The sequence below is a fragment of the Tachysurus fulvidraco genome, chromosome 25 (genome assembly GCF_022655615.1).
Source record: "Tachysurus fulvidraco isolate hzauxx_2018 chromosome 25, HZAU_PFXX_2.0, whole genome shotgun sequence".
Lineage (NCBI taxonomy): Eukaryota > Metazoa > Chordata > Actinopteri > Siluriformes > Bagridae > Tachysurus > Tachysurus fulvidraco.
Genome location: NC_062542.1, coordinates 10,803,287 through 10,829,595, shown reverse-complemented (window position 1 = coordinate 10,829,595; position 26,309 = coordinate 10,803,287). Strand labels below are relative to the sequence as shown.

The window sequence follows — 26,309 nt, the reverse complement described above, 5'->3', positions numbered from 1 at the left end:
AGAATGATGAGGGCTTTGAGAGCATATCCGACCAGGACACTCAAATCAAGCACCTCACGCTAAGAGCCGACAATAGCGTTTCCATAGCAATGAGGCAGGGACCGAGGGAGGAATAAGTGATGGCAGGAAGCCACTATGTACCGATAAAATATTTACAAGACCGCTTCAAGAGAAGAGTAAGTATGTGCTGAGTAGTGAACTACGTGTTTGTTTTCAGTATATGCCATTTTAATTCAAATAAGAGCATTTACATGTATCTGTGTATGTTTTTCAATGTAAATGTGATTTTTCAGTTTTCCTCTGTATCCTGAACTTTCCAGTCATTAAAAGTACCTGGTGTCCTGTGAATAATAAGCCACCGACATTTAGAAAGTTATTATCTGCTAAATTGATAGCGCACACACCATAATTAGTATTGTCACACTTGTAAATGTGAACTTTGGTGGTATTCTTGGAATCGTCATTTTTTTTAGATTGACAAATGTTGTTTCAGTCATTAAGGGCCTGTTATCGTGGACTTTATTAAATCGTATCTGTAATGTGTTCGTTCATGAAATGATTTTTTTTTGTGTGGCAAGTTATTTTCTGTCTTGTATCTGAGTCAGTGCTTGTGTCAGTGTGAGATGTGATGTGTAAAGTGTGCCTTGCTGAAATGGATGTAAATGCATCTCAGACCTTCGGAAGTTGTTTAAGCATTTCCATTAACATGTCTATTTAAGGCGTTTACATGCACGTGGATTTTGATGAATCCTGATATCGCTGACACGTGCAGTGACTTGCCACATGATAACCTTCAGCGACTGGACTTTGTTTTGATATCAAAAAGGTTTCAATTTTCAAATCTCTTCTCGTGTCCGGTAATCTAGAGAGTAATAAGGCTGAAGCATCAAGATATGTTCTTTCTTCCATTCTTCTTTTTCTTCATCTCTCTCTTGCTTCTGTGACTCATTCTGTGTCCATCACTCATAGTCCAGGTCCAAAACAGGCGTTCCTCGTTTGTTCCAGTCCTCACGCTCTGACACTTTCATTAGTAACTACCCCCTTGTCTCGCTGCCTCTCTCCTTCCCCCTCATTTCCTGGCTCTGTCTTTCTCTTACTTTTTTTTTCTCACTCTGCCTTTCTCTCACTGTCTTCTTCACTCACTTCTCGATTTACTCCACTCTTTCTGTCTCAGGTATTCTCACTTTCGGCTTCTTCTGTCCTCTCTTTATGGGCTTCGATAGAACGCATACAGTACGTTTCCATGATATCGTGAGGGCTGCTGAACATTCTCTGATGTTGTGCGTGCTGTTCGGAGCATTAACGTTCTTGCGACGTTACTTACTACACACACTGCATAATTTATTACCTTTCAAACCACTCTCCATCCCGCCCTCTCTCCCTCCCAAAGTCTTTCATGCACTTTAATTAGAAGCACAATTAATCCTCTTTCTTTATGATGGTGATCAATCTGAATCTATCTTACAAAGCCTCCCTCTCATGGTTATGTTCCTCTCTGTATTTCTCTCTGTCTCGCTCAGTGAGTGTGATTGTTAAGGAAAGGAGGAGCCGGGACAGCATCACCCTGGCCTGGCAGGGTCCGGAAACGTCTGACGGCGCTGTGGTGGAGTACGAGGTCACCTATTATGAGAAGGTTAGTCTCTACTCTAAACTAAGCCAAGCGCCCAAATCTTTATGCTCACCTTTCCGGCTGTATCCAAACCTGGTCTGATTGGACATATGGTAACTGTTGAGCCATTGCACTTTATCACACCCTGGGGAGCCAATGCCGATGTCAGCACTCATAGATTCACTGCCTCTAATTAACATTCCAGGATGCTGAATGCATGCTGCGTGACCCCGAACACATCTTGTCACACATTTGGTGACATTTGCACTGAGTGATTTATGGAAATGAATGATGTTAATGATTCTGGTCTGAGGGAAGCTTCTGGTCCTTAAATGAATCTCTAACCTCTTAAAAAAACATCTAAAATATGAGTTTACAATAAGGCCATATTGCATTAACATATGTGGTTTTGTCATCTCTATGATACTGCACAGGTAACTTTAGGTTTGTTTCAAAACCATGCAGTGCCTTTGACATTTTTATTGTCAACTGCATGCCAGCATTTCAAATGAATTCAAACAGAGATAAACGCTTAAATGTTTCATACAATGCTGGCAGAAGCTTACATTCATAAGTATGTTCCTATTGCTCTGATGGTTGACTCGCCATTTCCTAGACATCGTTTAAACGTTCATACGGCTTTAGAACTGCATATAGGATCTGAAAGATCACTAATTCCTAATGTTTTGAATTTGAGTGCCCGTGATAATGTGCAGTGTATCATCTGACATGTCATCACATGTCGCTTCATTTATCCTGGAAGTGGACAAGCAGGTCATCCCATAACTCTATGCGTGTACTATGGAGATCACTGATGTTTTTGATACATGCAAATGATTATGTGTTACATAGCTTTGAGAACAAGATGACAGATGAGCAGACTTGGCTGGGTTTGCCTGCTTTGTTTGATGTTGGCCACACGGTCTACCTGGCTTGAGCCATGGCTTATCAAACTCACCCATTTATCACTGTTTTGGCTTGATAGCCTCAGAGAGTAACCACTGAGAGTCTCCTGCCTGAAAAAGGTGCCACATGCCTCTGGTAAGAGCTCATGAAAGAAGATTAATGAATATCGGTCTATAAAATAATAATGCAGACATTGGCAGCGGTTAAACTCCAGGAAAAGAAAACAGGAGGATAAAACAGCTGTCTAGATACGTTTCCTGGGATCAGTGATGTCTAATTGTTTCAGTGCAAGCTATCGCACACAGGAAAAGTGGAATGTTATATGTTTTTTTTTTTGCATCTGTTTGTATATGTTTTAAACAATGGTCAAATAGTCAGTAGACACAATGTCCTGATTCATGTGCAGTATGCAAGGTTTGGCAGCAAGTCATGGAAATGTTTGAATCAATCGCTGTAGCTTGCAAGTAATAAAATGATTTTTGACCATGCAGCATTGATAAAGTCTACATAATTTTCTTAGCCTAGATAATGATTAATATAACTTTTGTGATAAGTCATCATGGTGTCATCATATCATAACTGATCCAGAAAGGAGTCGATTCACTGAATCTTTAAAAACTGAGTCAGCACCAAAGCTTTGTATGTATGTATGTATGCATGTATGTATGTATGTATGTATGTATTTATTTATTTATTTATTAATTCATTCATTTATTCATGCATTCATTCATGCATTCATTCATTTAATTTTTATCCAAGGGAAGAAGTATCAAGTACTGTATATATCCAGACCAATTACAATCAAAGTACAGAGCTGAACAATTTAAGTTTATAACCTTGGTTACAATTACTTTACTACTGCAGATGCATAATGACAATGAATATGTAATAAACATTTTTATCATAATAATTACCTATGACAGAGTTTGCACATTTTACTGTTTTTAATCCTTTTTTCTGTTTAGCATGCTTTTCCACACTCTCCTATCCTCCAAAAAAAAATCTTGTGTGATAAGTCATCATCTCACCGTTCTGCTTTCAGGTAACATCGTATCTGATCACAAAGAGTCGAATGATTGATTCACCGATTCTCTGAGAACCAAGAGACAGCCCCAAAACTTTGGAGTTGATGTTAAAGACTGTAAACAAAATTTAGCATCAGACCAGATCATTTTGCTTTTACTTTGGATTTGTCTGGTCTGTGTTGAACTATTCAGGGCTTGAACTTCAGGTACAACATATAGTTGTAAAAATATGTGGAACCAGTAAAAGAGTACAGAATGCCACACCATATGTTAGTGACTTTTGGTTGTCAAGATTTGATTGATTGAGAAAAAAAAATCACTGTATCGTGGTTATGTTTTTTTTTTATTTAGAATCAGCGAGACCAGAACTACACAGTATTGAAGACCAAATCTAACATCATGACAGTGGAGGGCTTGAAACCAGGTACCACGTATGTGTTCAGGGTTCGTGCTCACACTGACGGAGGCTACGGCAACTACGGCGGAGAGATCGAGCTGGAGACGAGGCACGAAGGTGAGTGTTAGTTAAAATCTACACGTGCCACAATATTTTATTTAATTATTCCTTTTTATCTAGATAGAATATCATTTCATACTGTCTCTCAGTTCAGTAGATGTTAAGAAGTTCATGGTCTTCATGCTGTCTGTGTTTTCACTCCATCTTCTCTGTGCCGTAATTGTTTTTCCTTCTGTTTTTCCTCTTATCTGTGACAGCATACAGAGCTAGGGCAAAGATATCATTAAAAACCACTGAGAGAGCTAACAATGATTGATAGACTACAGCTTTTCACATCATTTCTCTAAAGATTTCCAGCTCCCCTAGTTCCTCGAGGAACAAGGCCAGGCACAGTTCACTCTTGACCTGTTTTATTTTGCTTCAGTGAAAATGACACAATGCTTGAGACAGTTAATCTCAGACAATTGTAAAATATTTATGAACTGATGATATCTTGTCACCAAATCTTAGTCCCCAGAGGCACACACACACACACACACACACACACACACACACACACACACACACACACACACACACACACACACACACACACACACACACACACACACACACACACACACACAGTGCTGTTCGGTCTTTTTTTCTGAAGTGTTTGAAGTTTTATAGCGTATTTTTTTCAGCCTCCTTGACATGCATGATCAGGGTTCTGAGTAGACATGTCTCATGTAACTAAACAACAGCAACAACAGTTGCTTTCTAAACTACGTACAATTTTCTATTTAAATTCTAAAGTACTTTATTTTCAAGACGGTTAGCATACAGTATCGCCAAAGTATCAAAATAGAAAGGAAAGGCGAATAAAATAAATAAATAAATGAATGAATGAATGAATGAATGAATGAATGAATGAATGGATGGATGAATAAATAAATAAATAAATAAATAAATAAATAAATAAATAAATACTACTACTACTACTACTACTACTACTAATAATAATAATAATAATAATAATAATAATAATAATAATAATAATAATAATAATAATAATAAGTGACTAAATATTATGTGCCAGTGTAGGACAGTAATGGTTATCTGAGGGTAATTATTCACACATAAAATTGTAAAATTAAAGAAAATAAAATAGTAGGATGTTAATGCTGCGCTCTGTCATGCTAAGCCGAACAGTCAAAAACGTTTTTCACCATGTTTGAAAGAGATTTTATTTAGTTGAAGCCGATGTTATTGACTGACATTAATATTTAGCTTAATTTTTTTATCTAAGGAAAGGTGTAATTCAGACCGTATACAATCTCTCGCAGAGCTGAACAGTTCTTTAAGACCTCGCGTAAGCGGTTCTCAGTGCCGTAATTTTAAATTCAAATTCAACTTGTAAAACTTGCAGCTCATTACCTTCACCAGTGAGCTACCACAATTTCATACAAATATGGAATAATGTAGTATTTGACATTCTAGAGCCTTACTCAATGAGTTGCACTACTGCAATGACAATGAACAGGTAATGAATATTTTTATAACGAAAATGATCAGTGATGGAGTTTTGTGCTTATTTTATTACTTGTATTATTCCATTTTCAGGTCAATCAAAACCCTGTGTTTTATTTTTTATTTCCTCACCACACTTTCTTTCTCCAGAAAGCCAGATAATTGTGTTTTGCCTCCATAATTTTTTGCTGAATTTCTTTTTTTTTCTTCTTTGTCAACCTATTTTGGAGAACATGTTTTTTATGCCTTGTGAAGTGCATTAAACTATTTCCTGTGTTGTCACATGGTGCACATCGTGCTGATTGAACTGGGGAGCTCTTTTTATATTCAATGTATTCGTCTGTAATTCGAGGATCACTGCTGAGGTTCAGTTAAAGTACTGAACAGAGATTATGCTGTGGAACCACATGCAGTGAATCAGAACCTTTTACTTGGATGATTTAATGCCTAATAAAATGCATAGTTCAACCATGAGTAATTAATTAAAAAAAAAAAAGATTAATGCTTTGGGTGATATCAGTCACTCAGAGCCACTGAGAGCAATACAAAGCTTTTAAATGAAATCCATTGTCATGAAACATATAAACTGACTGACAGCCCATAATAAGTGCAGTAACAGTTTCAGGGTTTCATCTGTTGGAACTAGTACAATTTTCTAAGCTGACTAACAAGGGTGGATACCGTATTGTTAAATGAAATCAAATTTGCGGTGATTAATGTGCACAGCTAGGTGGGTTAATGGGCAATAATATGCAAATTCATTTCCTAAGTATTCTAAAATCATTATATAATCTTAAATGATGATCCCTTTAAAAGTTACTTAGCTGCACACAGAAAAGTAAAATAAATAATAGTAATAATAATAATAATAATAATAATAATAATAATAATAATAATAATAATAATAATAATAATAATAATAATAATAATAATGAAGTAAATATTGCATATTCAAGAATACACAGTCAGAAATGAAAATCAGCCCTGAAACGTAAGCTTGGCTGTGATTTAATAGGTAAGAGCAACACTATTAAAAATATCAGCTGTGTCTTTTATCCGATGTGGCTGTTATTTCTCTGACAGATATGTTGGCAGTTGGAGATCCGAACCAGAAGACCATCTTGGCTGTGTCCATTGCTGCTGGTGTAGTACTCCTCATCCTTCTTGTGGCCTGCTTTGTGGTCAGTGGCAGGTAAGAACATTTGGATTTTCAGCAGTGTTTGTGTAAAAAGATTTAGCAAGATAGGTCTGGTCTTTCATTTAGGGGTTTCTTATCAGTAAAAAAAAAAATCTTATGCAGATTCTCTCACAAAGTTTAAAAAAGAGCTGAAAGCCAACTTGGAAAAATACAGATTGCAGTAATACCTAGTGGAAAATTATTTTGCAAACAGACTAGCAGAAGCTGGATTTTACAGAATATAAAGGGTCTGAGAGAAAAAGCAAGTGCTCTACTAAAAATTGGAAAGGCAAATGATTGCAGATAGCAGTCCCTGGGGATGAAAGCAAGCACTTGAGAAGCCAAATGAAAGAGCAAGAGAGTGTCGCTGCATCCCTGGCAATAACAGTGGTCATTAAATGAATATAAATAAATCAATATGATCAGAAGAGAGGAAACAGACAGAGGGAAAGAAACAGACAGATCGAAGAGAAAACTGTTTAGATAACACATAGGAGCATCAGCTTTTGATGTCTCTTCAGCCGATCAAAGATCAAGACATCATACCTTTATTTTTTCCCTATCAAAGGAAGTCTTATCAATTTTAGTGTCTGTTTTGTTTCCATGATGTGGCTTTCAGACCTGCTCTTGAAGTCTTCATCTTCATTTCATCATCTGTGCAAAAAAAGAGTCTCAGTATTAGGATCACAATATACCGTGTGTGTCTACGTGTGTACAGATGTTTGTGGAAAGACCCCGATGGAAGCAATAAACAAAAGGGTTTGAATTTTGTCCTCTTGGAGCAGAATGTTGCACTTTGTGGCTGGGACACTAATCCAGTGTGACAGGCTTTAGAGTGAAGAACAGGCCACTGTACTGTGTTTGAAAGCAAAGCCAAACACTTTAACTGCATTCACTGCTTTGGCATAGAATTATATGGTACTGTCTGGATTTAGCTGGATATTTGATATGTAGCATCCAGAATTCTTTCAGCTCCTTTCAAATTTATTGAGATATCGGATACTGTCACTTTCAGGTCATCTGTTCCAAAATTTTAGGATTACACGGAAATTTTGATTTTATATACAGGTTATTAGGTTTCAGAATAATTTACTCTAAACATTTCTTGGTATCCTTCCCTTGCATATCTTTACATAGTGTATTTTAAGCAGCAGGTAGTCACAAATCTATTGTAGATCGTGTTTTAATGACGGGTGAAATTCAGTTACTTGTGTATCCCTGAAATCGTATTAAAGTATAACAATAATCATTTTAAGCACAAAACCTGTTATGTAAGGAAAATAATCCGGGATGTGATGGAGGCAAGTGGAATAACTGTTACCGGCAACAAGGACGCTAAATGGTATTTATCAATTGTCTGTAGCGTGTGAATGCATGTATAAAAGGTGTGTGTGTGTGTGTGTGTGTGTGTGTGTGTGTGTGTGTGTGTGTGTGTGTGTGTGTGTGTGTGTGTGTGTAAAATCGTACCTGTTGAGAAGTTTGAGAATCCTTATATGGGTTCAAATCAGTATCAATCACAGTCAATTATTTGTGTTAATGTTTCAGAGAAGAAAAATATCTGTCTGATTTCTGCTCCGTTATCCAAATGCTTCAAACACACCTGTCATCTTTTGCTGAATTTCTTCCTTTGCTCTCTTTATCTGCACAACCGACTTTGTCTTAGTGTGTGTGTGTTTTTTGTTTTGTGCGCGTGTGTGTGTGATCGCCCTGTCCATGGTGTCCTACCCTAACACTGACAACAGAGACTCCTTCCATAAAGGTTAAATAATCATATCCAAAGCACAAACTTTACCATATAAACATGTACCAGTCAGATGTTTGACCACATTAGAGCAAAATTTATAACATACCTTGCTGTAGCACAACATAAAGCAAGGTGAAAGGCTGTTACTACACAGTTTCAAGCCAATTTTTTGAAAGAATTTTGCATTTGGGCTTTTGTTAATGAGATTATCTTAGTCTTCTTTTGTTGGCCGAGTACGAAGAAAATTCCCTTCTGATTGACTAGCTACAGCCTTTTACCAGGTGCCATGTGATCATTGTCGTGCTCTGCTCTTCTGCCTCCTGCTTTCTTTGTCAATGTAATTATAAAATGGCAGTTACACTTCACCAGTCAGAGATTGGTTTGGTTATCTCTGCAGAATGTTCCAGGAAACATGGCTGCGATTTGAGCAGGTGCTTCCCAATCGGTTAATGGACGTGTGCCATTTGAAAGTCCAGGTTGCCGAGGGATTTTTTTTCCTGCATGTCCTGAAAACAGAGCAGGATCAGGATCCTGTTGGTGGTAGAAAAATGAATAATTTCTTGGACTCCAGCAGGATGACTGACTGTTTTTATCGAATGCAATTATCACAGTTTAACAGGTTAATCCTTGTCATTCCCATCCATTCTGATTTAATTGTTTTCTTTAGTTTGACATGATTAGTATTTTGTAGTTCTGTAATATGAATTAGTCTTTTCAATTCCTGTGAATAAATACGGAATGAATTATGAATGCTAAATTAATTGTTTTGAAAATGATCAATTTGCAAACCTGTTAATCACCATCTAGCTTGTCTCATCTGTGTCTTGCTTCCTGATTGGGAAAGTGGTTAGAAAATGACAGTCACACTCCACTGCCTGAAGGTGTATTTGATTATCCCACTGGAAATGTCCATGTTGTTGAGAAAACATCTGTACAAATCAATGTCCAAGTCAGTTTTGTCAGCTTTCCAAAATGGTGAATTGCCTGTTAGTGATGAGTTTCAAATTACAGTGTAGTCTAAATGCAGACCAAAGTCTGGATGCAGCTCCAGCAAGGCAACTCAAACCAAGTACTTCTCCTTTGTCATTTTATTTATATTTTTCCGCTTTAGGCTACAGAGTGCAATCAGGGTTTGGTGGGATGTTCAGATGTCGTTCAGGCCTTTATGAGTATGTTACGTATTGTGTCAGAGTGTGATTCATCTTTTATTTATATCACCGTATATCATTTTATCTCTTTATTTTCCTCAGGTGGTTCTGTGTAGGATTGTGTATGCGACCTATAAAATCCGAATTAGAATTTATCCAATTGCACCACACTTTATTGGAAGCAAGATCTCAAGGTGAAGTCATAAATGGTGAATGAGTAGATAACAGTACTGTATATGTGGCATTATTAACAGGGTAATAGGAAATGGAATCAGTGAAGTCTAGGAACTGAGAGAGAATGGGACTCCAGTGTGCATCACAAAAAGCAGACTTTATCAGCATATAATATTTTATATGCAAAAAAAAGAGAGAAACGTCTTTGGTGCACCCATGGTGGGTGATCCATTCTCTCTCTCTCTCTCTCTCTCTCTCTCTCTCTCTCTCTCTCTCTCTCTCTCTCTCTCTCTCTCACTCACACACACACACACACACACACACACACACACACACACACACACACACACACACACACACACACACACACATTCACACATACACACAAAATTAAACAGCCCTGATATGACTAGAATTTAATCTTAATTCATGTCCTCTTAATCCAATGTGGTCCAGATTGACAGCATAGTTGTTTTTTTTCTGCTGGATGAAGTATTAGTAATTCAGGACTTCAGTCAAGTCAAGTCAAGAAGCTTTTATTGTCATTTCAACCATATATAGCTGACCCAGTACGTAATGAAATGAGACAACGTTTCTACATGGACGCATCTATGAGCTACACAGAACAACACAGAGCTAAGGACTTAGTAAGAAAGTCCGAGCGACGTAAAGCTACGAGACTATACATAACAGCAGCACCAACCAGAGTACATACTGTATATTCTACAGTACATGCGCAAAAATAGGAATGAACACTTCATATAATTATATGAAGGATTGTAATGTGTTGTGTGAAACAGCAATTGACTGAACGTGTAAGTAAGACATCATGTGTAAAGAGCAGAAACAGTGTGCAAAACTTCATGTAAACAGTTTGATATAGTGGTGCTGTAGACATGGATGTATATTGGTTCAGTCTGTATTTGGTGCAGATCAGAGCAATCCATACAGTTGAGTGTGTGTGTGTGTGTGTTGTGCTCAGTACAATTCACTTTAATTGTTGAGGAGTCTGATGGCTTGTGGAATGAAACTGTTACACACTCTTGTCATGAGGCTTGAATGCTTTGGTACCTTTTTCCAGATGGCAGGAGGGTAAAGAGTGTGTGTGAGGGGTGTGTGGGGTCATACACAATGCTGTTGGCTTTGCCGATGGAGCGTGTGGTGTAAATTTCCATGATAGAGGGAAGAGAGACCACAATGATCTTCTCAGCTGTCCTCACTCTCCGCTGCAGGGTCTTGTGATCCGAGACGATGCAATTCCCAAACCAGACAGTGATGCAGCTGCTCAGGATGCACTCAATGGTCCCTCTGTAAAATGTAGTCAGGTTGGGGGCAGGGAGATGTGCTTTCCTCAGCCTTTTTGGGAAGTAGAGATGCTACTGGGCTTTCTTGGTGATGGAGCTGATGTTGAGTGACCAGCTGAACACCAAGAAATGTGATGCTCTTGATGAGCTCTATGAAGGATCCGTTGATGTTCAGTGGAGAGTGGTCGCTCTGTGCTCTCCTGAAGTCAACAACCATCTCTTCTGTTTTATCAACATTTAGAGACAGGTTGTTGGCTCTACACCAGGCAGTTAGCTGTTGCACCTCCTCTCTGTATGCTGATTCGTTGTTCTTACTTACGAGACCCACCACTGTCGTGTCATCTGCAAACTTGATGATATGGTTTGATCTGTGCATCGCTTCACAGTCATGAGTCAGCAAATTGAACAGCAATGGGCTTAGCACGCAGCCCTGAGGGGCTACAGTGCTCAATGTGGTGGTGCTGAAGATGCTGTTTCCGATCCGGACTGATTGTTGTCTCTTATTCAAGGAGTTCAGGATCCAGTTCCAGAGAGAGGCTCAACAGGCTCAACTTCTTAATCAGGTGGTGAGGGATGATTGTGCTGAATGATGAACTGAAGTCTGTTAACATCATTCGTACATATGTATCTTTATTGTCTAAGTGGGGGAGTGCCAAATGAAGGGTTGTGGCAATGGCATCATCTGTGGAGTGGTTTGGACGATACGCAAACTGCAAGAGGTCCATTGATTGTGGTAGCTGGGTCTTGATGCATTTCATCATGATTTGTGTTGAGTGCGACGGGACGATAGTCATTCAGACAGGACGCTGTAGACTTCTTTGGCACAGGGACACTGGTGGATGTCTGCAAAGAGTTCTCCTCACCTCGGCCGTGGTCAGGCAGAGTACCTGATCGTCGGGGGAGTGATGGTCTTCCTTGCCGCTATGATGTTCTGCACCTTAAACATACGCCGGGTGTTTCTACTGTCCAGGAAGTGGCTGTGGATTCTCTGGGCATGTGCGTGCTTTGCTTCTCTGATGGCTTGGGACAGTTTGGCCCTTTCTGTACTTAGGGCCGTCCGGTCCCCTGCTCTGAATGACTTCCTGTAGATAAGGCCACATCCCTGCACCACTCAGCACTTGTATTTCTTAAGGATTCTAATTATTTGAATGTGTACATCCTGATCACTCACCTTAGTGTTTTTGAATACATTGCTGCCATATCCAGGGTTTATGGGTGTGAAGGTGGTGCCAAAGATATCTTCATTTCCTTCTTTCAGTCTGAGCAACAAGTTGGCAGAAATCATTTCCCTGCTCAGATTTTCTGACAAGTGTATATATATATATATATAGGGAAGTGATTTATTTCATATTTAGATCACATTGCTGTTGAATTCTTGAATCTGATTGGCAGTTCTATTCTAGCAGCTCAGGCAGTAGTTTAAGTGTATTAAATGTAATAAGAATCTTAAATTAAAAGTATGACATGTCATTTTTTAATGAAATAAGTATAGGTATTGGCAAATTGCTGTAGTCTAATGGAATTATATGTACACAAGCACCAGTCAAAAGCACTGAAGAGCTTGTATTGTCAAAAGAGCGTGTATCGTATATTTTTATACTGACATGCCTCTTTGTAAAAACGGCGAGAAGCACGAGCCTGCGTTTAATGCACTTATATATGGCTTTAAAATTGAAATTTCTTATAACATGATTGTGATTATGCAACTAAAGGCCAACATACTGTAACTCCAATCACAGCCTTCATGTCTGCTGTGCTGCTATAACCAAGGTCATGGTTCCTTCTGAGCATTTTAAAGGAATTCACTTTCAGTGTTGTCTGTTTCATTACACCGTTGTTCTTGTTCACCATAATTCGTTCCATTAATCTGTATATAGAAATCATTTGCTGTCAGTTCCTTTATTAAATCTCATTCTCTTAATCTTAGTCTGCTGGATGTTCTACCACAATACACAGCTTCTGCAGATCGGTTTAGTTTCTGTTCTCTGCCATTACTGATCCTTCCTCCTATTGATTCCCTGATCACTGTTTTTTTTTTAAGTAAACTCTCCTAATAATAATTCAGGAATTGTACCTGGTCTTGTCACACTCTATTCTTATGGCATTTAGACTCTGTTATTTAGACTCTGTCTTCTCTTCACACTTGACCCCTGCACAATAAATTGCTTTTTTCTTCCAAACTGGAAAAGTGTGGGTTTGAATCCCTCTCTTATGTTTTTCCCTCTTTCCTGTTCTCTATTAGTTCTACACTTACTTACACATGACACACAGGAAGAATAACTCTGTCAACACATCCATACCTCTGTGTCTGCGCCAACTGTCACCTGCAGATAAAGGCATTCACGCGCACACACACACACACACACACACACACACACACACACACACACACACACACACACACACACACACACACACACACACACACACACACACAGAAGCAAAGACAAAAGAAATTCGAACAAGAGAAAGAAACTGGGTCAAAAGTCAGCAAACCTTTTTTGGTGTGATTTCTTTAGAGAAATAGGGAACGTGCTAATTGCACTCAGACACCCATTGTCTGTTTTTTCCCTAAAAAATATGTCATTAATGTATAGCTGTTACTCAAATCTGCACCTTCCTCCCCCAATAGTGTGATCTGTCAGAAGAAGGCGTGCGTATTTACAACTCTGAACAGAACCTCTTGGGCTTCCGCAGTGACAGGGGGAAGTGTTTCATCAGTGTGTGAGACTGGGGTATAGCAGCTGCAGGGGAGGATTTTTCGTGGCACCTCAGGGGTGTGAGGGTAGGATGGGAGTCTGTTGGGTTGGTAGGAGGGTCGATTTATTCTCCCTGATTACCACATGCTTCAATCAAACACTCTGCTCCCCAACCCCCACAATGCACACACACACACACACACACACACACACACACACACACACACACACACACACACACACACACACACACACACTCCCCTGACTGTATCCATAAATCCCACAGCCATGTAAAAGCATGTCCATCTATTAGCTTTGCACGTGGCACTTACAATGGAGTGTGTGTGTGTGTGTGTGTGTGTGTGTGTGTGTGTGTGTGTGTGTGTGTGTGTGTGTGTGTGTGTGTGTGTGTGTGTGTGTGTTTGTGTATGTGTGTGATGAGCACAGATGCACACCAGGACACAGCCATGGATGGTTTGGGTTGCCTGCTGGACAGGTGGAGTCTCTCTGGGGACTTTCTCCCTTCATTAAAAGCAATGAAGGGGAACCTAAACATACACATATCCCTAAACCCCCATTTGTGCTGAAACAGGCCCCAAAAGCCCCAGCTGTGCAGCAAGATGCAACAGCGCAGATTAGAGGGAGAGTTGGATGGTAGATCTTTCCATCCCAGCAGTCTCTTATTATGTAATTGACCCCCAGAGCTCTGACATCCTGCCTGAGGCTCTTATGTTAAGGTTGGACTGCTGCACAGACGCTTACTGATCAGCTGTCATCAATGGTTCTTTTACTGCTTAGCGCTGGATGTGACACGGAATCAAATTATCATATTCGCTTTTAGCAGAAACGTGAAAGATATTAGAAATTGTCCGATATATTTGATTCAATTCTGATCAATTTGGTTGCGATCTGTTGGAAAGAATCATTCGGTAAAAATACATTAACTACAAAAACTACATTATAGCGCTCTTTGCACTTACACATACTTCGTGTTTGTGCAATGGGCCTCAGTGATATTTTAGCAAAGTTGTGTCAATTTAAGCTACAATTTTTCTCCCTGATTTAAATTTTTTTCCGAACTGCTAATTTTCTCGTTACTCATCTGCATATGGTGATTACACATTAAGTGTTGTGGGAAAAAATAACATAAATGATGTATAAACTAAAACACAAACTAACTACTACTTTTTCTTAATAATTTACCCATTATACTAATTTTATAATCAAACATACAGTTTTTGCCCTCAGATTGCTAAAAGAAGTTTACTGAGTAATAAACTAATCTCTTATCTGCTATTTGTACTTATCAAGCTGAATTAAACAGTCTGGCATCAGTAACATTATTGTCTAAACTGTTGGGAAATGTTGGCAGACAGGAAAATAGTATAAAGAAGGATAAAAGAATTGAATTTATTGCGATAATACACACAGTATGTTAGAGCTCACAGATGATCCTTTATTATAACATGTAACTCAAATAGACATACGCTGTATGTTAAGATATCAGAGCAATGAGATATCATTGTATATATATATATATTTTTTTCCATTTGTGTCTTTATAATTATCGAGAAAAATGAATTATATTGAAACTCGTTTCCAAAACATTTCAACTTTCTTACACTAAAGTGTTACCTTTCCTGTATATTATTCAGCTATTAATCTTAAAGCATATAATTCTTTACCTACTGTGAATCCTTCAGTAAACACTGTGAAACTAATGAGAATAATTTCGAGAGATCCTGGTGGTTCGAGTAGTTAAAAGTATGTGTTAACAGTTTTAACAGATGTCACAGATCATTATTTAAATGGAGGCCCGGGTGCAAGATCTTTATCTACAGCATGTAAAGAAAACACTCCATTCGTATCGATGCGTTCCATACGTTCTGGGAAAGAACACTGATAACCAGCTTGTGCCCTGCTAAAGACGTTTTGTGATCAGATGTCGGTGGTTCAGTGGTGGGCCCTTGTTTGCATAAATGTTCAAGAGTAAATTTTCAGACTGCTTTATGCGAGTATTGAGCTGTACCCTTGTGGGAGTAGCTTTAGAGCGCTTCCTTTCTCCAGCTGGTTCCTAACAGAAGGCCGAAGCTCGGTGCTGAAGTTCATCTGCTGTTGCCCAGATGGGCCTCCTTTCCTCAAGATGACCAGTCACTGACCGTCCCCATTTTACCATGTAATTATTATGCTCTGTCAGGCTCTTTAATCCAGCTTCGCTGCTGAGCTCTATTGAATATATGCAATGAAAAGAAAGCAAGCAAGTGAGAGTCTTGAAAAGGATTAAAAGAATAATGAACATGTTATCAGTTAAAAGCCCTGCACGCTTCAACCCTTGTGATTTCACATATTCATTAAGGAAGGTATTATTTAATTCATGACCTTTTGTGCGGCTTTGATGAACGATAATATCGGACATGTCCAGCTTTCAATGTATTTTTAGTTGTAATAAGAATTAGGATCAGACCTCTATTAGGTTGCCAGACTCTTTAAATAGCAGATCTGTGGCTGACTGCACCTTACTGAAGCTCATTGTATAATATTGCACATTGGTTATTATGTATATGGCTCTTATAAGTTGTCCTAGACAGAGTCAGTATTGTACGGATGATACCGTGTCGTATATTGCTTTTTTTCTAGGCACTGTGGCTACATCAAAGCGAAACAGGACCCCGAGGAGGAGAAAATGCAGTTCCAGCATAGCCGTGGTGAGAGACACTTTGAGCTGTGAAAAACACTGTCACAAAACACCTTCTTAGCTCTGAGCAAGAAGCTACAGTGTTTTTAATCACCAGAGCTCACCTTTATATCTTTTAGCATTTCGCAGTTTCTTACAGCATAACATTCAAAATTCCACAGAATGCATAAGTGAGTTGCCTGGAGCTAGTTAGAACAGACACTCTGTAATTTGACTCTGCTGTTTAGTTAGTGGGCAGAGGGAGAGCATGTTTCTTTAGCAAGTCATGCATTTGTCAGTAAGTGAAGGCTCGGTGTACCGAGGCTCCCTCTGTTGCGTCTGCTGATAAATTATGCCACTGATCACTCCAGTTTCCTAATGTGTGTTTTCTCTAATGACACTTTTCCTGCCTGCCAAAGACAATGCTTAATGAGGTTGCAAATGTGGTGCGTCGCTCTTTTAGGAAAATGGATGGTATACTAATGAAGGAAGCAAACTGACTACCAAAACATGGTCATTATCCTAACCTTGCTGCCTTTCCTCATGATTTTCAGTCCCACTTCCTGGAAGCAGAACGTACATTCATCCTCACACGTACGAGGACCCGAATCAGGCAGTACGTGATTTTGCCAAAGAAATCGACGTCTCCAACATCCGTATAGAGCGAGTGATCGGAGCCGGTAATGTTAAGCTATTGAACTTAAACAGTTATACAGTCTAAGAAGTAAGAATGGAAAAACAAACCATACTGTATGCCCCCGTGTTCTAATCCAGGCGAGTTTGGGGAAGTGTGCAGCGGTCGTTTGCGTCTGCCCAGTAAAAGGGAGATCCACGTGGCCATCAAGAGTCTTAAAGCAGGCTACACAGAGCAACAGAGGCGGGATTTCCTCAGTGAGGCAAGCATCATGGGCCAGTTTGACCACCCGAACATCATCAGACTGGAAGGAGTTGTGACCCGATGTGAGTTTCAATCCCATGTTCCACAAGCAATACACTTACACAGTAGGAACGTAAATGCATTTGAATACACATTATTTAAAATAATATGCTCATAACAAATACAAATTACATGCACACATATTTAAGTTAGCTTCACACAAAGGTTCACAGGACCTCTGGGTGAAACTAGTGTTGTTCACCGGTACTGGAATCACAGGGTACACTAGAAAAAAGTCGCACGAGTAGGGGTTCAGGTTCGAAGCTCGCATAGCCAAAAAGATGTATGCAGTGCATCATACATCATAGTAACTTCCTAGCATCACAATTGTTTACATTTTAAGCTACTACTTTGTTTGGAAACTAAAGTGAACAAAATTTATAGGAAACATTGTAGGCAGGTACAAATAAAAATAATAATTATGCAAACGGGATAAAAAGAAATCACTAGTTGAAAAAGCACATCTGTAGTCATAGAACAGTCAAGGAACGGTCAGAGAATTCATAGCTCATGCTGATAAAGTGTATAAAATTAGTGGGGAAAAAGAATCTGCTTGTTTAGGCTACACCTAGTTTTGGTTTAAAACCAAATTTGGGCACTAAATATATACAATTATAACGTTAGCTACTTAATACAGTCATTACAAATATATACAGTATTTTATATTTTCCATATATTATGTTTCCAAGCTTAACTCCTGTTATACTAGGGCATGGATGTAAGATGTGGAGAGTGCATGCATAGGTGCACAGAGTTTCCTTTGTGTTGCTCTTTTCCTCTTTAGCAACGAGCAGCATGCAAGGAACATGAATATTTCATGCGTATGAATATGCATTCCATGAACATTGCTGTATCAGAAAAGCGCTGGCCTACTTAATGAGAAGTCCGCAGCCTTAAGACAGCGGAATTTCACTGTAACCATGTCACGAAAGCAAAACATCTAAAATATCGTAGGTGACAACGTTATGGTGTTCAGATGAATATGTTTAGTTCTAGACAGAGATTGAAGAGAACAAAAAATGTTGATGCTCTGCTTCTGCTGTTAATTTGCATTTCAATAGAACATATTTGAAAATTTATGCCAACAAACAGCACACATACTGACCCCCAAATTGGGGCTTATTAGTCAGATGATAATGACAAGCACAAGGATAATGTTACTACTGATCTCTGCCCTACATTTATCAGTTCACTGAGAGCAATTTTGCCATGTTATTTACTCAAGGCTCTAAAGTGGTGTGTTGTGTAAAGACAACGAATAATTGGCTCACCAGAAAATGAATATTCATCCAATGACTAATGCAGTGTGTGGCCCTTACTCTAAATGTGTCCAAACATTTTATATTTATGTTGGTCTGCAAATCAGTGCTTTTCTTCTCTCTGACAGGAAAGACAACGGATGTCACGCTTTCCTCCTCTATTATGCAGCACTACTTTAAATTTCAATACACGCTGCTTTATTTCCTCCTCCAACAAATTTGTGGGGTGTGGATAAGCATGTTGGGGTAGAACAGATGAAAAAATGTATGGTATATAAATAAAAAGCATTTCCTTGGCCAAGGACACGGTATGTAAATGGAATTTGGCTCAGCAAACAATGGTGTTTATATACAGTCAGGATCCAGAGCACAGTAATAGACAATAGACCATATATACAGGGGATGGATGATGAAACTGAAACCTGCATTTAGACCATAATAATTTATTAGTATGGTGTAGAGCTCCTTCTGCGGCCAGTACGGCATCAGTTCATCTTAGGAATGACAGATACAAGTCCCGCACAGTGGCCAGAGATATTTTGAGCCATTCCTCTTGCAGAACAGTGGCCAGATCACTATGTGGTCCAAATACACCCTAAGGTGGTTAAATAATATTCACTTCTGGTGACTGCCCAGGCCATGGGAGATGCTCAACTTCACCTTTATGTTCAACAAACCACTCTGTCACCAGTATTGCTGTGTGTATAGGTACATTTTTATCCTGATATACAGCACAACCTTCAGGGTACAATGTTTGCGCTGCTGAATGCCTCCAGAATGTGGGAAACTTCCAACATTACAGTAAATCAGTCAGTGTTTCAGTTTTACTGTTCCTCCCCTGTACACTTTTACTGCAGTGTAATGTTCGTGTTCCTATACATTATCTGTTGTGTCTGTGTCTGTATTCCTTACAAAATACAATTATACATAATCTATAACAGTGTTTATAAAAAGAAAAAAGTTCTCAAATACAGTCGGTAGCATGTAGACCTGCTTTTTTTTGTGTAAGTAATCACAGTTTATTTATAAAGCCCAAAAAAGTCCTCTACATAGCTAAGAACATATACAAGAATGCTACTAAATACACAGTATATAAAACACTGATAAGAGGAGGATTATATATGATAAAAGCAAACAGATTGGTGGGTGTGCATGTGTTGGGTTTTAAGTGTGCTCCTGCGCTGTGTGTGTGTCGATTGGGTGAGATAGTGTAGATAGGATCATGTGCTGAGTGTCACAGTAATTTCACAGGTCAGAGAGCATCCTGATGGAGCTGCGCACAGGCAGACGACAGGTCAAGACCCCAGTACACTGTGTTATAGAGCCAGCTGCCAATATAGCGCCTCTTCTCACTAGAGGAGCATAATCACTCGTCTGACAGGGACAATTTGGCATACATTAAAGTAAAAAGAAAACTTTCAAATAAGACAATTTTGGTTTATGTTTATACTCGCTGACAGAAGGAGAAACGACGAGACCGAGAGCACGAGCATAATTATGTCGGAATATGAAATGTGGCTGTCACATTACGCACAGCTTAAAGAGCTGGTATATCATTATCTCTGGCGACAGAAAAATTAGACCGTGATTGAGCTCATTGTAATGCAAATAGAGCAGTGTCTAAAAGAATGAGACTAGACTAGACCGCCATCCTACAGCCTACAGTCTTAACAAAAACACTGAGCTGTCATGGTCTCCATGATAAACCCATTGTGAATTTAACTGCTAGATTAGTAGGCTATCTTCAATCTGATAATGTGCATAGGCTGTCTACTTCTGCCGACTTTGGAGCTAATTTGGTTTAAGACATTTTTTTTGATGGTTTCTGACTTAGTGATTGGTCTTGCGGACAAGGGAAGTAGAGAAGAGGATCATAATAGGATTAAGTTTGACCTGGAGCATTACTTTTGACTGGTTTTATATTCCAGTAAGAGGGAAGGGATTCCCTGATGAAAATGCATTATGGTCTAGTCTGTGCCAGAAAAATTGGCCCAAATGCATGTTTCATTGAAGTGCGAACTTTTTGACAGGAACTATCACGGCTATAAAGCATGGCTTTAAAGTTTGATTTAACCTTTTTTTAAAGGAATGGTTAGGATTTCTGTTTTTTGTTTTTTTTTTTCGAGGGGGGGTGTTTGGAAAATCTCAAAGCACATCATGATTCAATTTTATTTTGATTCACTGCATCAAGATGTGGTTATAAAATGATTTTATGCATCTTAATCCATCTAAACTTTTTAATTCTTCGACATTGATTATGTTTTTCTCTCCCAGTATGACCAATTTCTGTTTTTCAATGAGCTGATAGAATTTTTTATTTATTTATTTATTTGTTGTTGTTGTACATGTGACTTTCTGTAATGGAATGGAATATCTGGATTTTCTGTCCAGGTCAGAAAAGATGTGTGCTAGTTTGCTAGCCTTCCAATCAGATTTTCTCAGATAAAAATAGATATTAATGAGAATCTAACTATTTCATTTTAATTTTTAAGTCTTGTTTTATATTCAGACACATATATATATTTTTTTTTCATCTATGTCTGTTTAAAGAGGCATTAATTATTGAATATACTGATGGGTAGAAATGAGATCTCTCTCTCTCTCTCTCTCTCTCTCTCTCTCTCTCTCTCTCTCTCTCTCTCTCTCTCTCTACATACATATATACGTATTAATCTAGATTAAATTCTAGACACATATGTTATTCACTTATTTTTTTAAATCCATACACAGTTCCAAAGTGATGTGTAATCATCGTTTATTGTCCTGTTTTTATCCCACTCCTTTTAGCATTTGGCAAGACAGTATAATTATATATTACAGCTAAGAGCACCAGGATGCTTCCTTTTCCACTATCAATCATATACCATTACCCACAGGCATGGGTGAGTAGCTCATGACTAATTGCCATAATGAACTGATCACGGGGCCTCCTGCCACTTCTTCATAAATGAACTTGGCCTTCAAAGCTGTAAAATAGACAAACGCTATTAGCTCATTCTGAATATGTTCAAATTCAAATTCAGTTGTGTGAAAAAGTATTTGCCCCCTTCCTGATCATTTATTTTTTTTGCACGTGTGTCACACTTTAATGTTTCAGATCATCAAACAATTTTACAGACAAAGATATCACAAGTAAAAACAACACACAGCTTTTAAATAAAGGTTTTTATTATTAAGGGAAAACAAAATCCAAACCCACATGGCCATGTGTAAAAAAAGTGTTTGCTTACTAAATCTAATAACTGCTTGGGACACCCATAGCAGCAAGAACTACAATCAAGTGTTGGCGATAACTTGCAGTGAGTCTGTAACAGCGCTTTGGAGGATTTTTGGTCCACTCATCTTTGCAGAATTGTTGCAATTCAGCCACGTTGGAGGGCTTTCAAGCATGAACCGCCTTTTTAAGGTCATGCCACAGCATCTCAATAGGATTCAGGTCAGGACTTTGACTAGGCCACTCCAAAGTCTTCATTTTGTTTTTCTTCAGCCATTCAGAATTGGACTTGCTAGTGTGTTTTGGATCATTGTTCTGCTGCAGAAACAAAGTTTTCTTCAGCTTGAGGTCACAAACAGATGGCCGCACATTGTCCTTCAGGATTTTTTGGTAGACAGCAGAATTCATGGTTCCATTTATCACAGCAAGTCTTCCAGGTCCTGGAGTAGCAAAACAGCCCCAGACCATCACACTACCACCTCCATATTTTACTGTTAGTATGATGTTCTTTTTCTGAAATACAGTTTCATGCCAGATGTAATGGGACACACACCTTCCAAAATGTTCAACTTTTGTCTCGTCAGTCTGCAGTGTATTTTCCCAAACGTGTTGTGGATCATCAAGATGTTTTCTGGCAAATCTGAGACGAGCCTTTATGTGAACATTTCTTGGAACTCTGCCATGCAGACCATTTTTCACACAGGGCCATGTGGGTTTGGATTTTGTTTTCCCTTAATAATAAAAACCTTCATTTAAAAACTGCATGTTGTGTTTACTTGTGTTATCTTTGACTATTATTTAAATTAGTTTGATGATCTGAAACATTAAAGTGTGACAAATGTGCAAAAAATAAAAAAATCACTAAGAGGGCCAACACTTTTTCCCCACCACTGTATATCTATCCCTGATCAGCAAGCCAGAGGCGCCGGCGGCAAGGAAAAATGCCCTGAGATGATATGAGGAAGAAACCTTGAGAGGAACCAGAATCAGAAGGGAACCCATCCTCATTTGGGTGACACTGGACAATTCTAAACCGAGATATGCTTGACCCTGCGATGCTTGTCATGTACAGTAATTTACTTTTGATAAGTGTGACAAACCCAGCTGTACTTTGCTAACAATGACAGCTTGGAGATGCACGCCAAGCCTGTTCAGATAAGTGCCGCACACATTGGACTGGATATAATTAAATAGACAGAATGGAGTTTTTGTTGTCGTGCGGTAAAGGAGCACAATAACAAAGTGATTCACTTAATGCTGCTTCACCTTTAACCTCAGATTTCAGCTTAGTGAACTGTGTTTGGTAATCATTGCCATTTGCGTCACTCTTGAGGACCTCTATGTAATTTTCCTTTGACCTTAAACTACCTCTGAGCTCAGAGTAAGAAGTTCTCCGACCTGTGAAGGAGAGTCAGGATGCAATACAAGGTACAATCATGATGTGTTACGATGGCAAGGAGGTGTGTCTGAGTACTAAATGTTTGCCTGTCATTTACATCAGGGCAGAATAGCCCCTTGGTCGCCTTTTTGGAACCCCACAGAACAGGTGGGGGTTCAGGCTGAACTGTTTTGATTGACATGCTGTTATTGCACTATAATCAAGGGAGAATTTTTAATCACTCTGTGACACACAGGTGTGAACGTCTCTTTCCCTCCCACCCTCTTTCAGCCCCATCTGCGGTGCTGGCAGCTGCCAGTGTAGAGGGAGAAGTGCACACTTTCCCATTAGCAGATTTTTGCACCCAAATCCCTCCTCCCTTGGCCAATTCATCACAAAACCCCCCCCCCCCCCCCCCCCCCAGGAACCTCCTTCCCTTCATTCCACCAACCCCTCCATCTTGCTTCCCTCCATAGGAACTCATTACCATTCATGGTATTTCTGGACAAAGATATTCTCCGAGGACGGCTCACTCTAATTATCTGCCTGACTGTTATTGAGAGCTTTGATTAGGGGCTGTCACTATGAGTAACAGGCAGCAGGTAGAATGGGGAAGAAGAGAGGCGGGTAGTCCATAGGGGTGTGCTACTTGCATTCATTCCTTCCTGTCAGAAGTGAATTAAATATGGAACATAAAGCATTTTTGGCCACTTTGCAATGTCTTTTGAGTCTTTTTTCGTGGAGAAATAAATATAAAACACTCGCACTCTCTTGCTTTCTCTCGCTCACTCCATGCCTGCCTTTTTCTCTTCTTCTTCTTTTTCCAAATCTATAGGTAAACCTGTGATGATAATAACTGAATACATGGAAAATGGATCACTGGACACATTTCTGAAGGTGAGCGTTTCTTGTTCACGTTTGCACTGGAAAAACCAAATAAGGAAATGCAGACAATAAATAAAACAACAGTAGCTCATCATCCATCAATATAACAACTACCGGTGAGAAAAATTAGTGACTGATTTTTTTTTTGTATTCTGTATAGCAACCGGTTTCTCTGTTGTGGCAGATTGTAACTGTTCATTTATAACCTGAGCAGTGTGAAATGCTAAGTGAGATTTAATCAACACTGAAGAAGTACAACTTCTGAGTGGAAGCTGTATTCAGAACATATTCTATATTTCTCATGGCGTTCATTGTTCCTTCATATTTATGAAAGACAATGCAGACAGAAATCTGGCTTAGGTCAGACGATCAACAAACTGAGGTAAGATATACGAGATACTAGACAAAGGCAAAATATGAGAATCAAGACCCAGGTAGAAGTCATTATCCCAGAACATCAGACATTCTGACGTAAGGTTGAGTTGTACAGAACAAAACTGAATATTTATTTCATAGGCTGGAAATGAAAGTCTCTTTTTAAGAAGCGAAGGTGAGATTGGAGAATAGGAAAGAGGTGTATGTGTGTGTGCGTGTGTGTGTGTGTGTGCGTGTGTGTGTGTGTGTGTTAGGACTGGTGTTAATGTTGGCCATGTGTAGAGGACATGGTGGACGGGTAACACGTTAAATATAAGTGTTTGTGAATTAATAATAAGTCAACAGCATAAAAGCCCATTTGATTAAGAATTTATTCCAGTTCACTATTAAGGCAATGACCACAAATTGAAATTGGTTAAAAATTACAGGGTTCAGAACGTGAGCATTATTATAGCAGTTAACTGCTATAATAGTAACGTGTCAGCACAAATTGGAGAGCTGTTATTGAGGTGTAACTTTTTCATTGGGTTTTGTGGGATCCCGGTCCTGATTCCTACATCTACCTTAGCGTGTAATCAACATTTCTATTGTGAATTTATTTAAACAGATATTAATAACAAATAATTCATATCAAGCCAAAGAAAAAAGAGACAAATGCAACAAGGAAATGCTTCCTATTTTGGGTGACACCCATTGGGGAGATTTTGATCATAAAAGTTTAACAGCCAGACAGAGAAAAGGTAAAAATAAAAATAAAAATTAAATGTTAAGAAACTATCCTGAATGTTAGCTGTAAGAATTCTGTTAACGAGAGACTGGATATGAGGAGACGGTGGGGTTAGAATAATGACAGCAGTTTTTGAGAAGTTCAAATCTGTAGGGAATCCAGATGAAATTATTTAAGATTCATGGTGTATCTCCTAGACAATGAAGTCTCCTGACAGTCAGAAAGAAGAGATTGTTGGCTGAGGACAGCACATGATACCTTTAAAGAGTGTGTACTGTGATCACAGGGAAAGCAGGGATTCTGACAGTACTAGCTATGAGAACAATGCTAAGGTTAGAGTCAGCAGGTAGCATCTCTGTGTCTCGCTAATGCTAAAAGGAAATTAATTCCATCTAACACAGTCATAGGTAGATATGTATAGCATTTAGGAAGACATATACATTTATCTATCAAGATACCGATCTATTTGTATGTGTTATAATGTTTTGTAATGTTTACTGTACACATTAGCCATACATATGGGGATGTGGTAGCTGACCCCTGAGCAAGGCCCTTAACCCTCAATTGCCCAGCTGTATAAATTGAAATCAATGTAAATCACTCTGGATAAGGGCGTCTGCTAAATGCTGTAAATGTAAATATGCTATTGCTGTATTTTTTTTTCCTTTTTGTGGGGTGTGTAGAAACATGATGGCCAGTTTACAGTGATTCAGCTTTTGGGCATGATGCGAGGTATTGCTGCTGGGATGCAGTATCTTTCTGAGATGAACTATGTACATCGAGACCTTGCAGCAAGGAACATTCTGGTAAATGGAAATCTGGTGTGTAAAGTATCAGACTTTGGACTGTCCCGCGTGCTTGAGGACGACCCAGACGCAGTGTATACTACCAGGGTGAGCAAGTTTATTCTTCTCTTTCTTTTTTATCTAGTATAGATTTTCTTGTCTTTCACCTGTCCTTGTCTTTTCTATTGTCTTGGAAAAAAATACACCCTAATCCAGGAACACCACAGCAAAGGCTTATTTTAGAATTCTAATTATCATTTAACGCTGCACTCTCCTCCCCGGCATAAATGAAATGAAACAAAGATGAAACAAAATTGAAAGGC

The 26,309-nt window shown here is 38.9% G+C and overlaps 1 protein-coding gene across 1 annotated transcript in view; it reads left to right on the top strand.

Moving 5' to 3' along the window:
* The window catches only part of ek1 (eph-like kinase 1), a 76,747-nt gene that overhangs the window by 40,336 nt on the left and 10,102 nt on the right, over positions 1 to 26,309 (top strand). The window contains exons 6-13 of the mRNA XM_027177112.2: positions 1,521 to 1,633; positions 3,892 to 4,054; positions 6,590 to 6,698; positions 16,390 to 16,457; positions 16,981 to 17,106; positions 17,201 to 17,386; positions 24,050 to 24,111; positions 25,885 to 26,094. Coding sequence (XP_027032913.2) covers positions 1,521 to 1,633; positions 3,892 to 4,054; positions 6,590 to 6,698; positions 16,390 to 16,457; positions 16,981 to 17,106; positions 17,201 to 17,386; positions 24,050 to 24,111; positions 25,885 to 26,094 — 1,037 coding nt within the window. The remainder of the gene's footprint in view (positions 1 to 1,520; positions 1,634 to 3,891; positions 4,055 to 6,589; positions 6,699 to 16,389; positions 16,458 to 16,980; positions 17,107 to 17,200; positions 17,387 to 24,049; positions 24,112 to 25,884; positions 26,095 to 26,309) is intronic.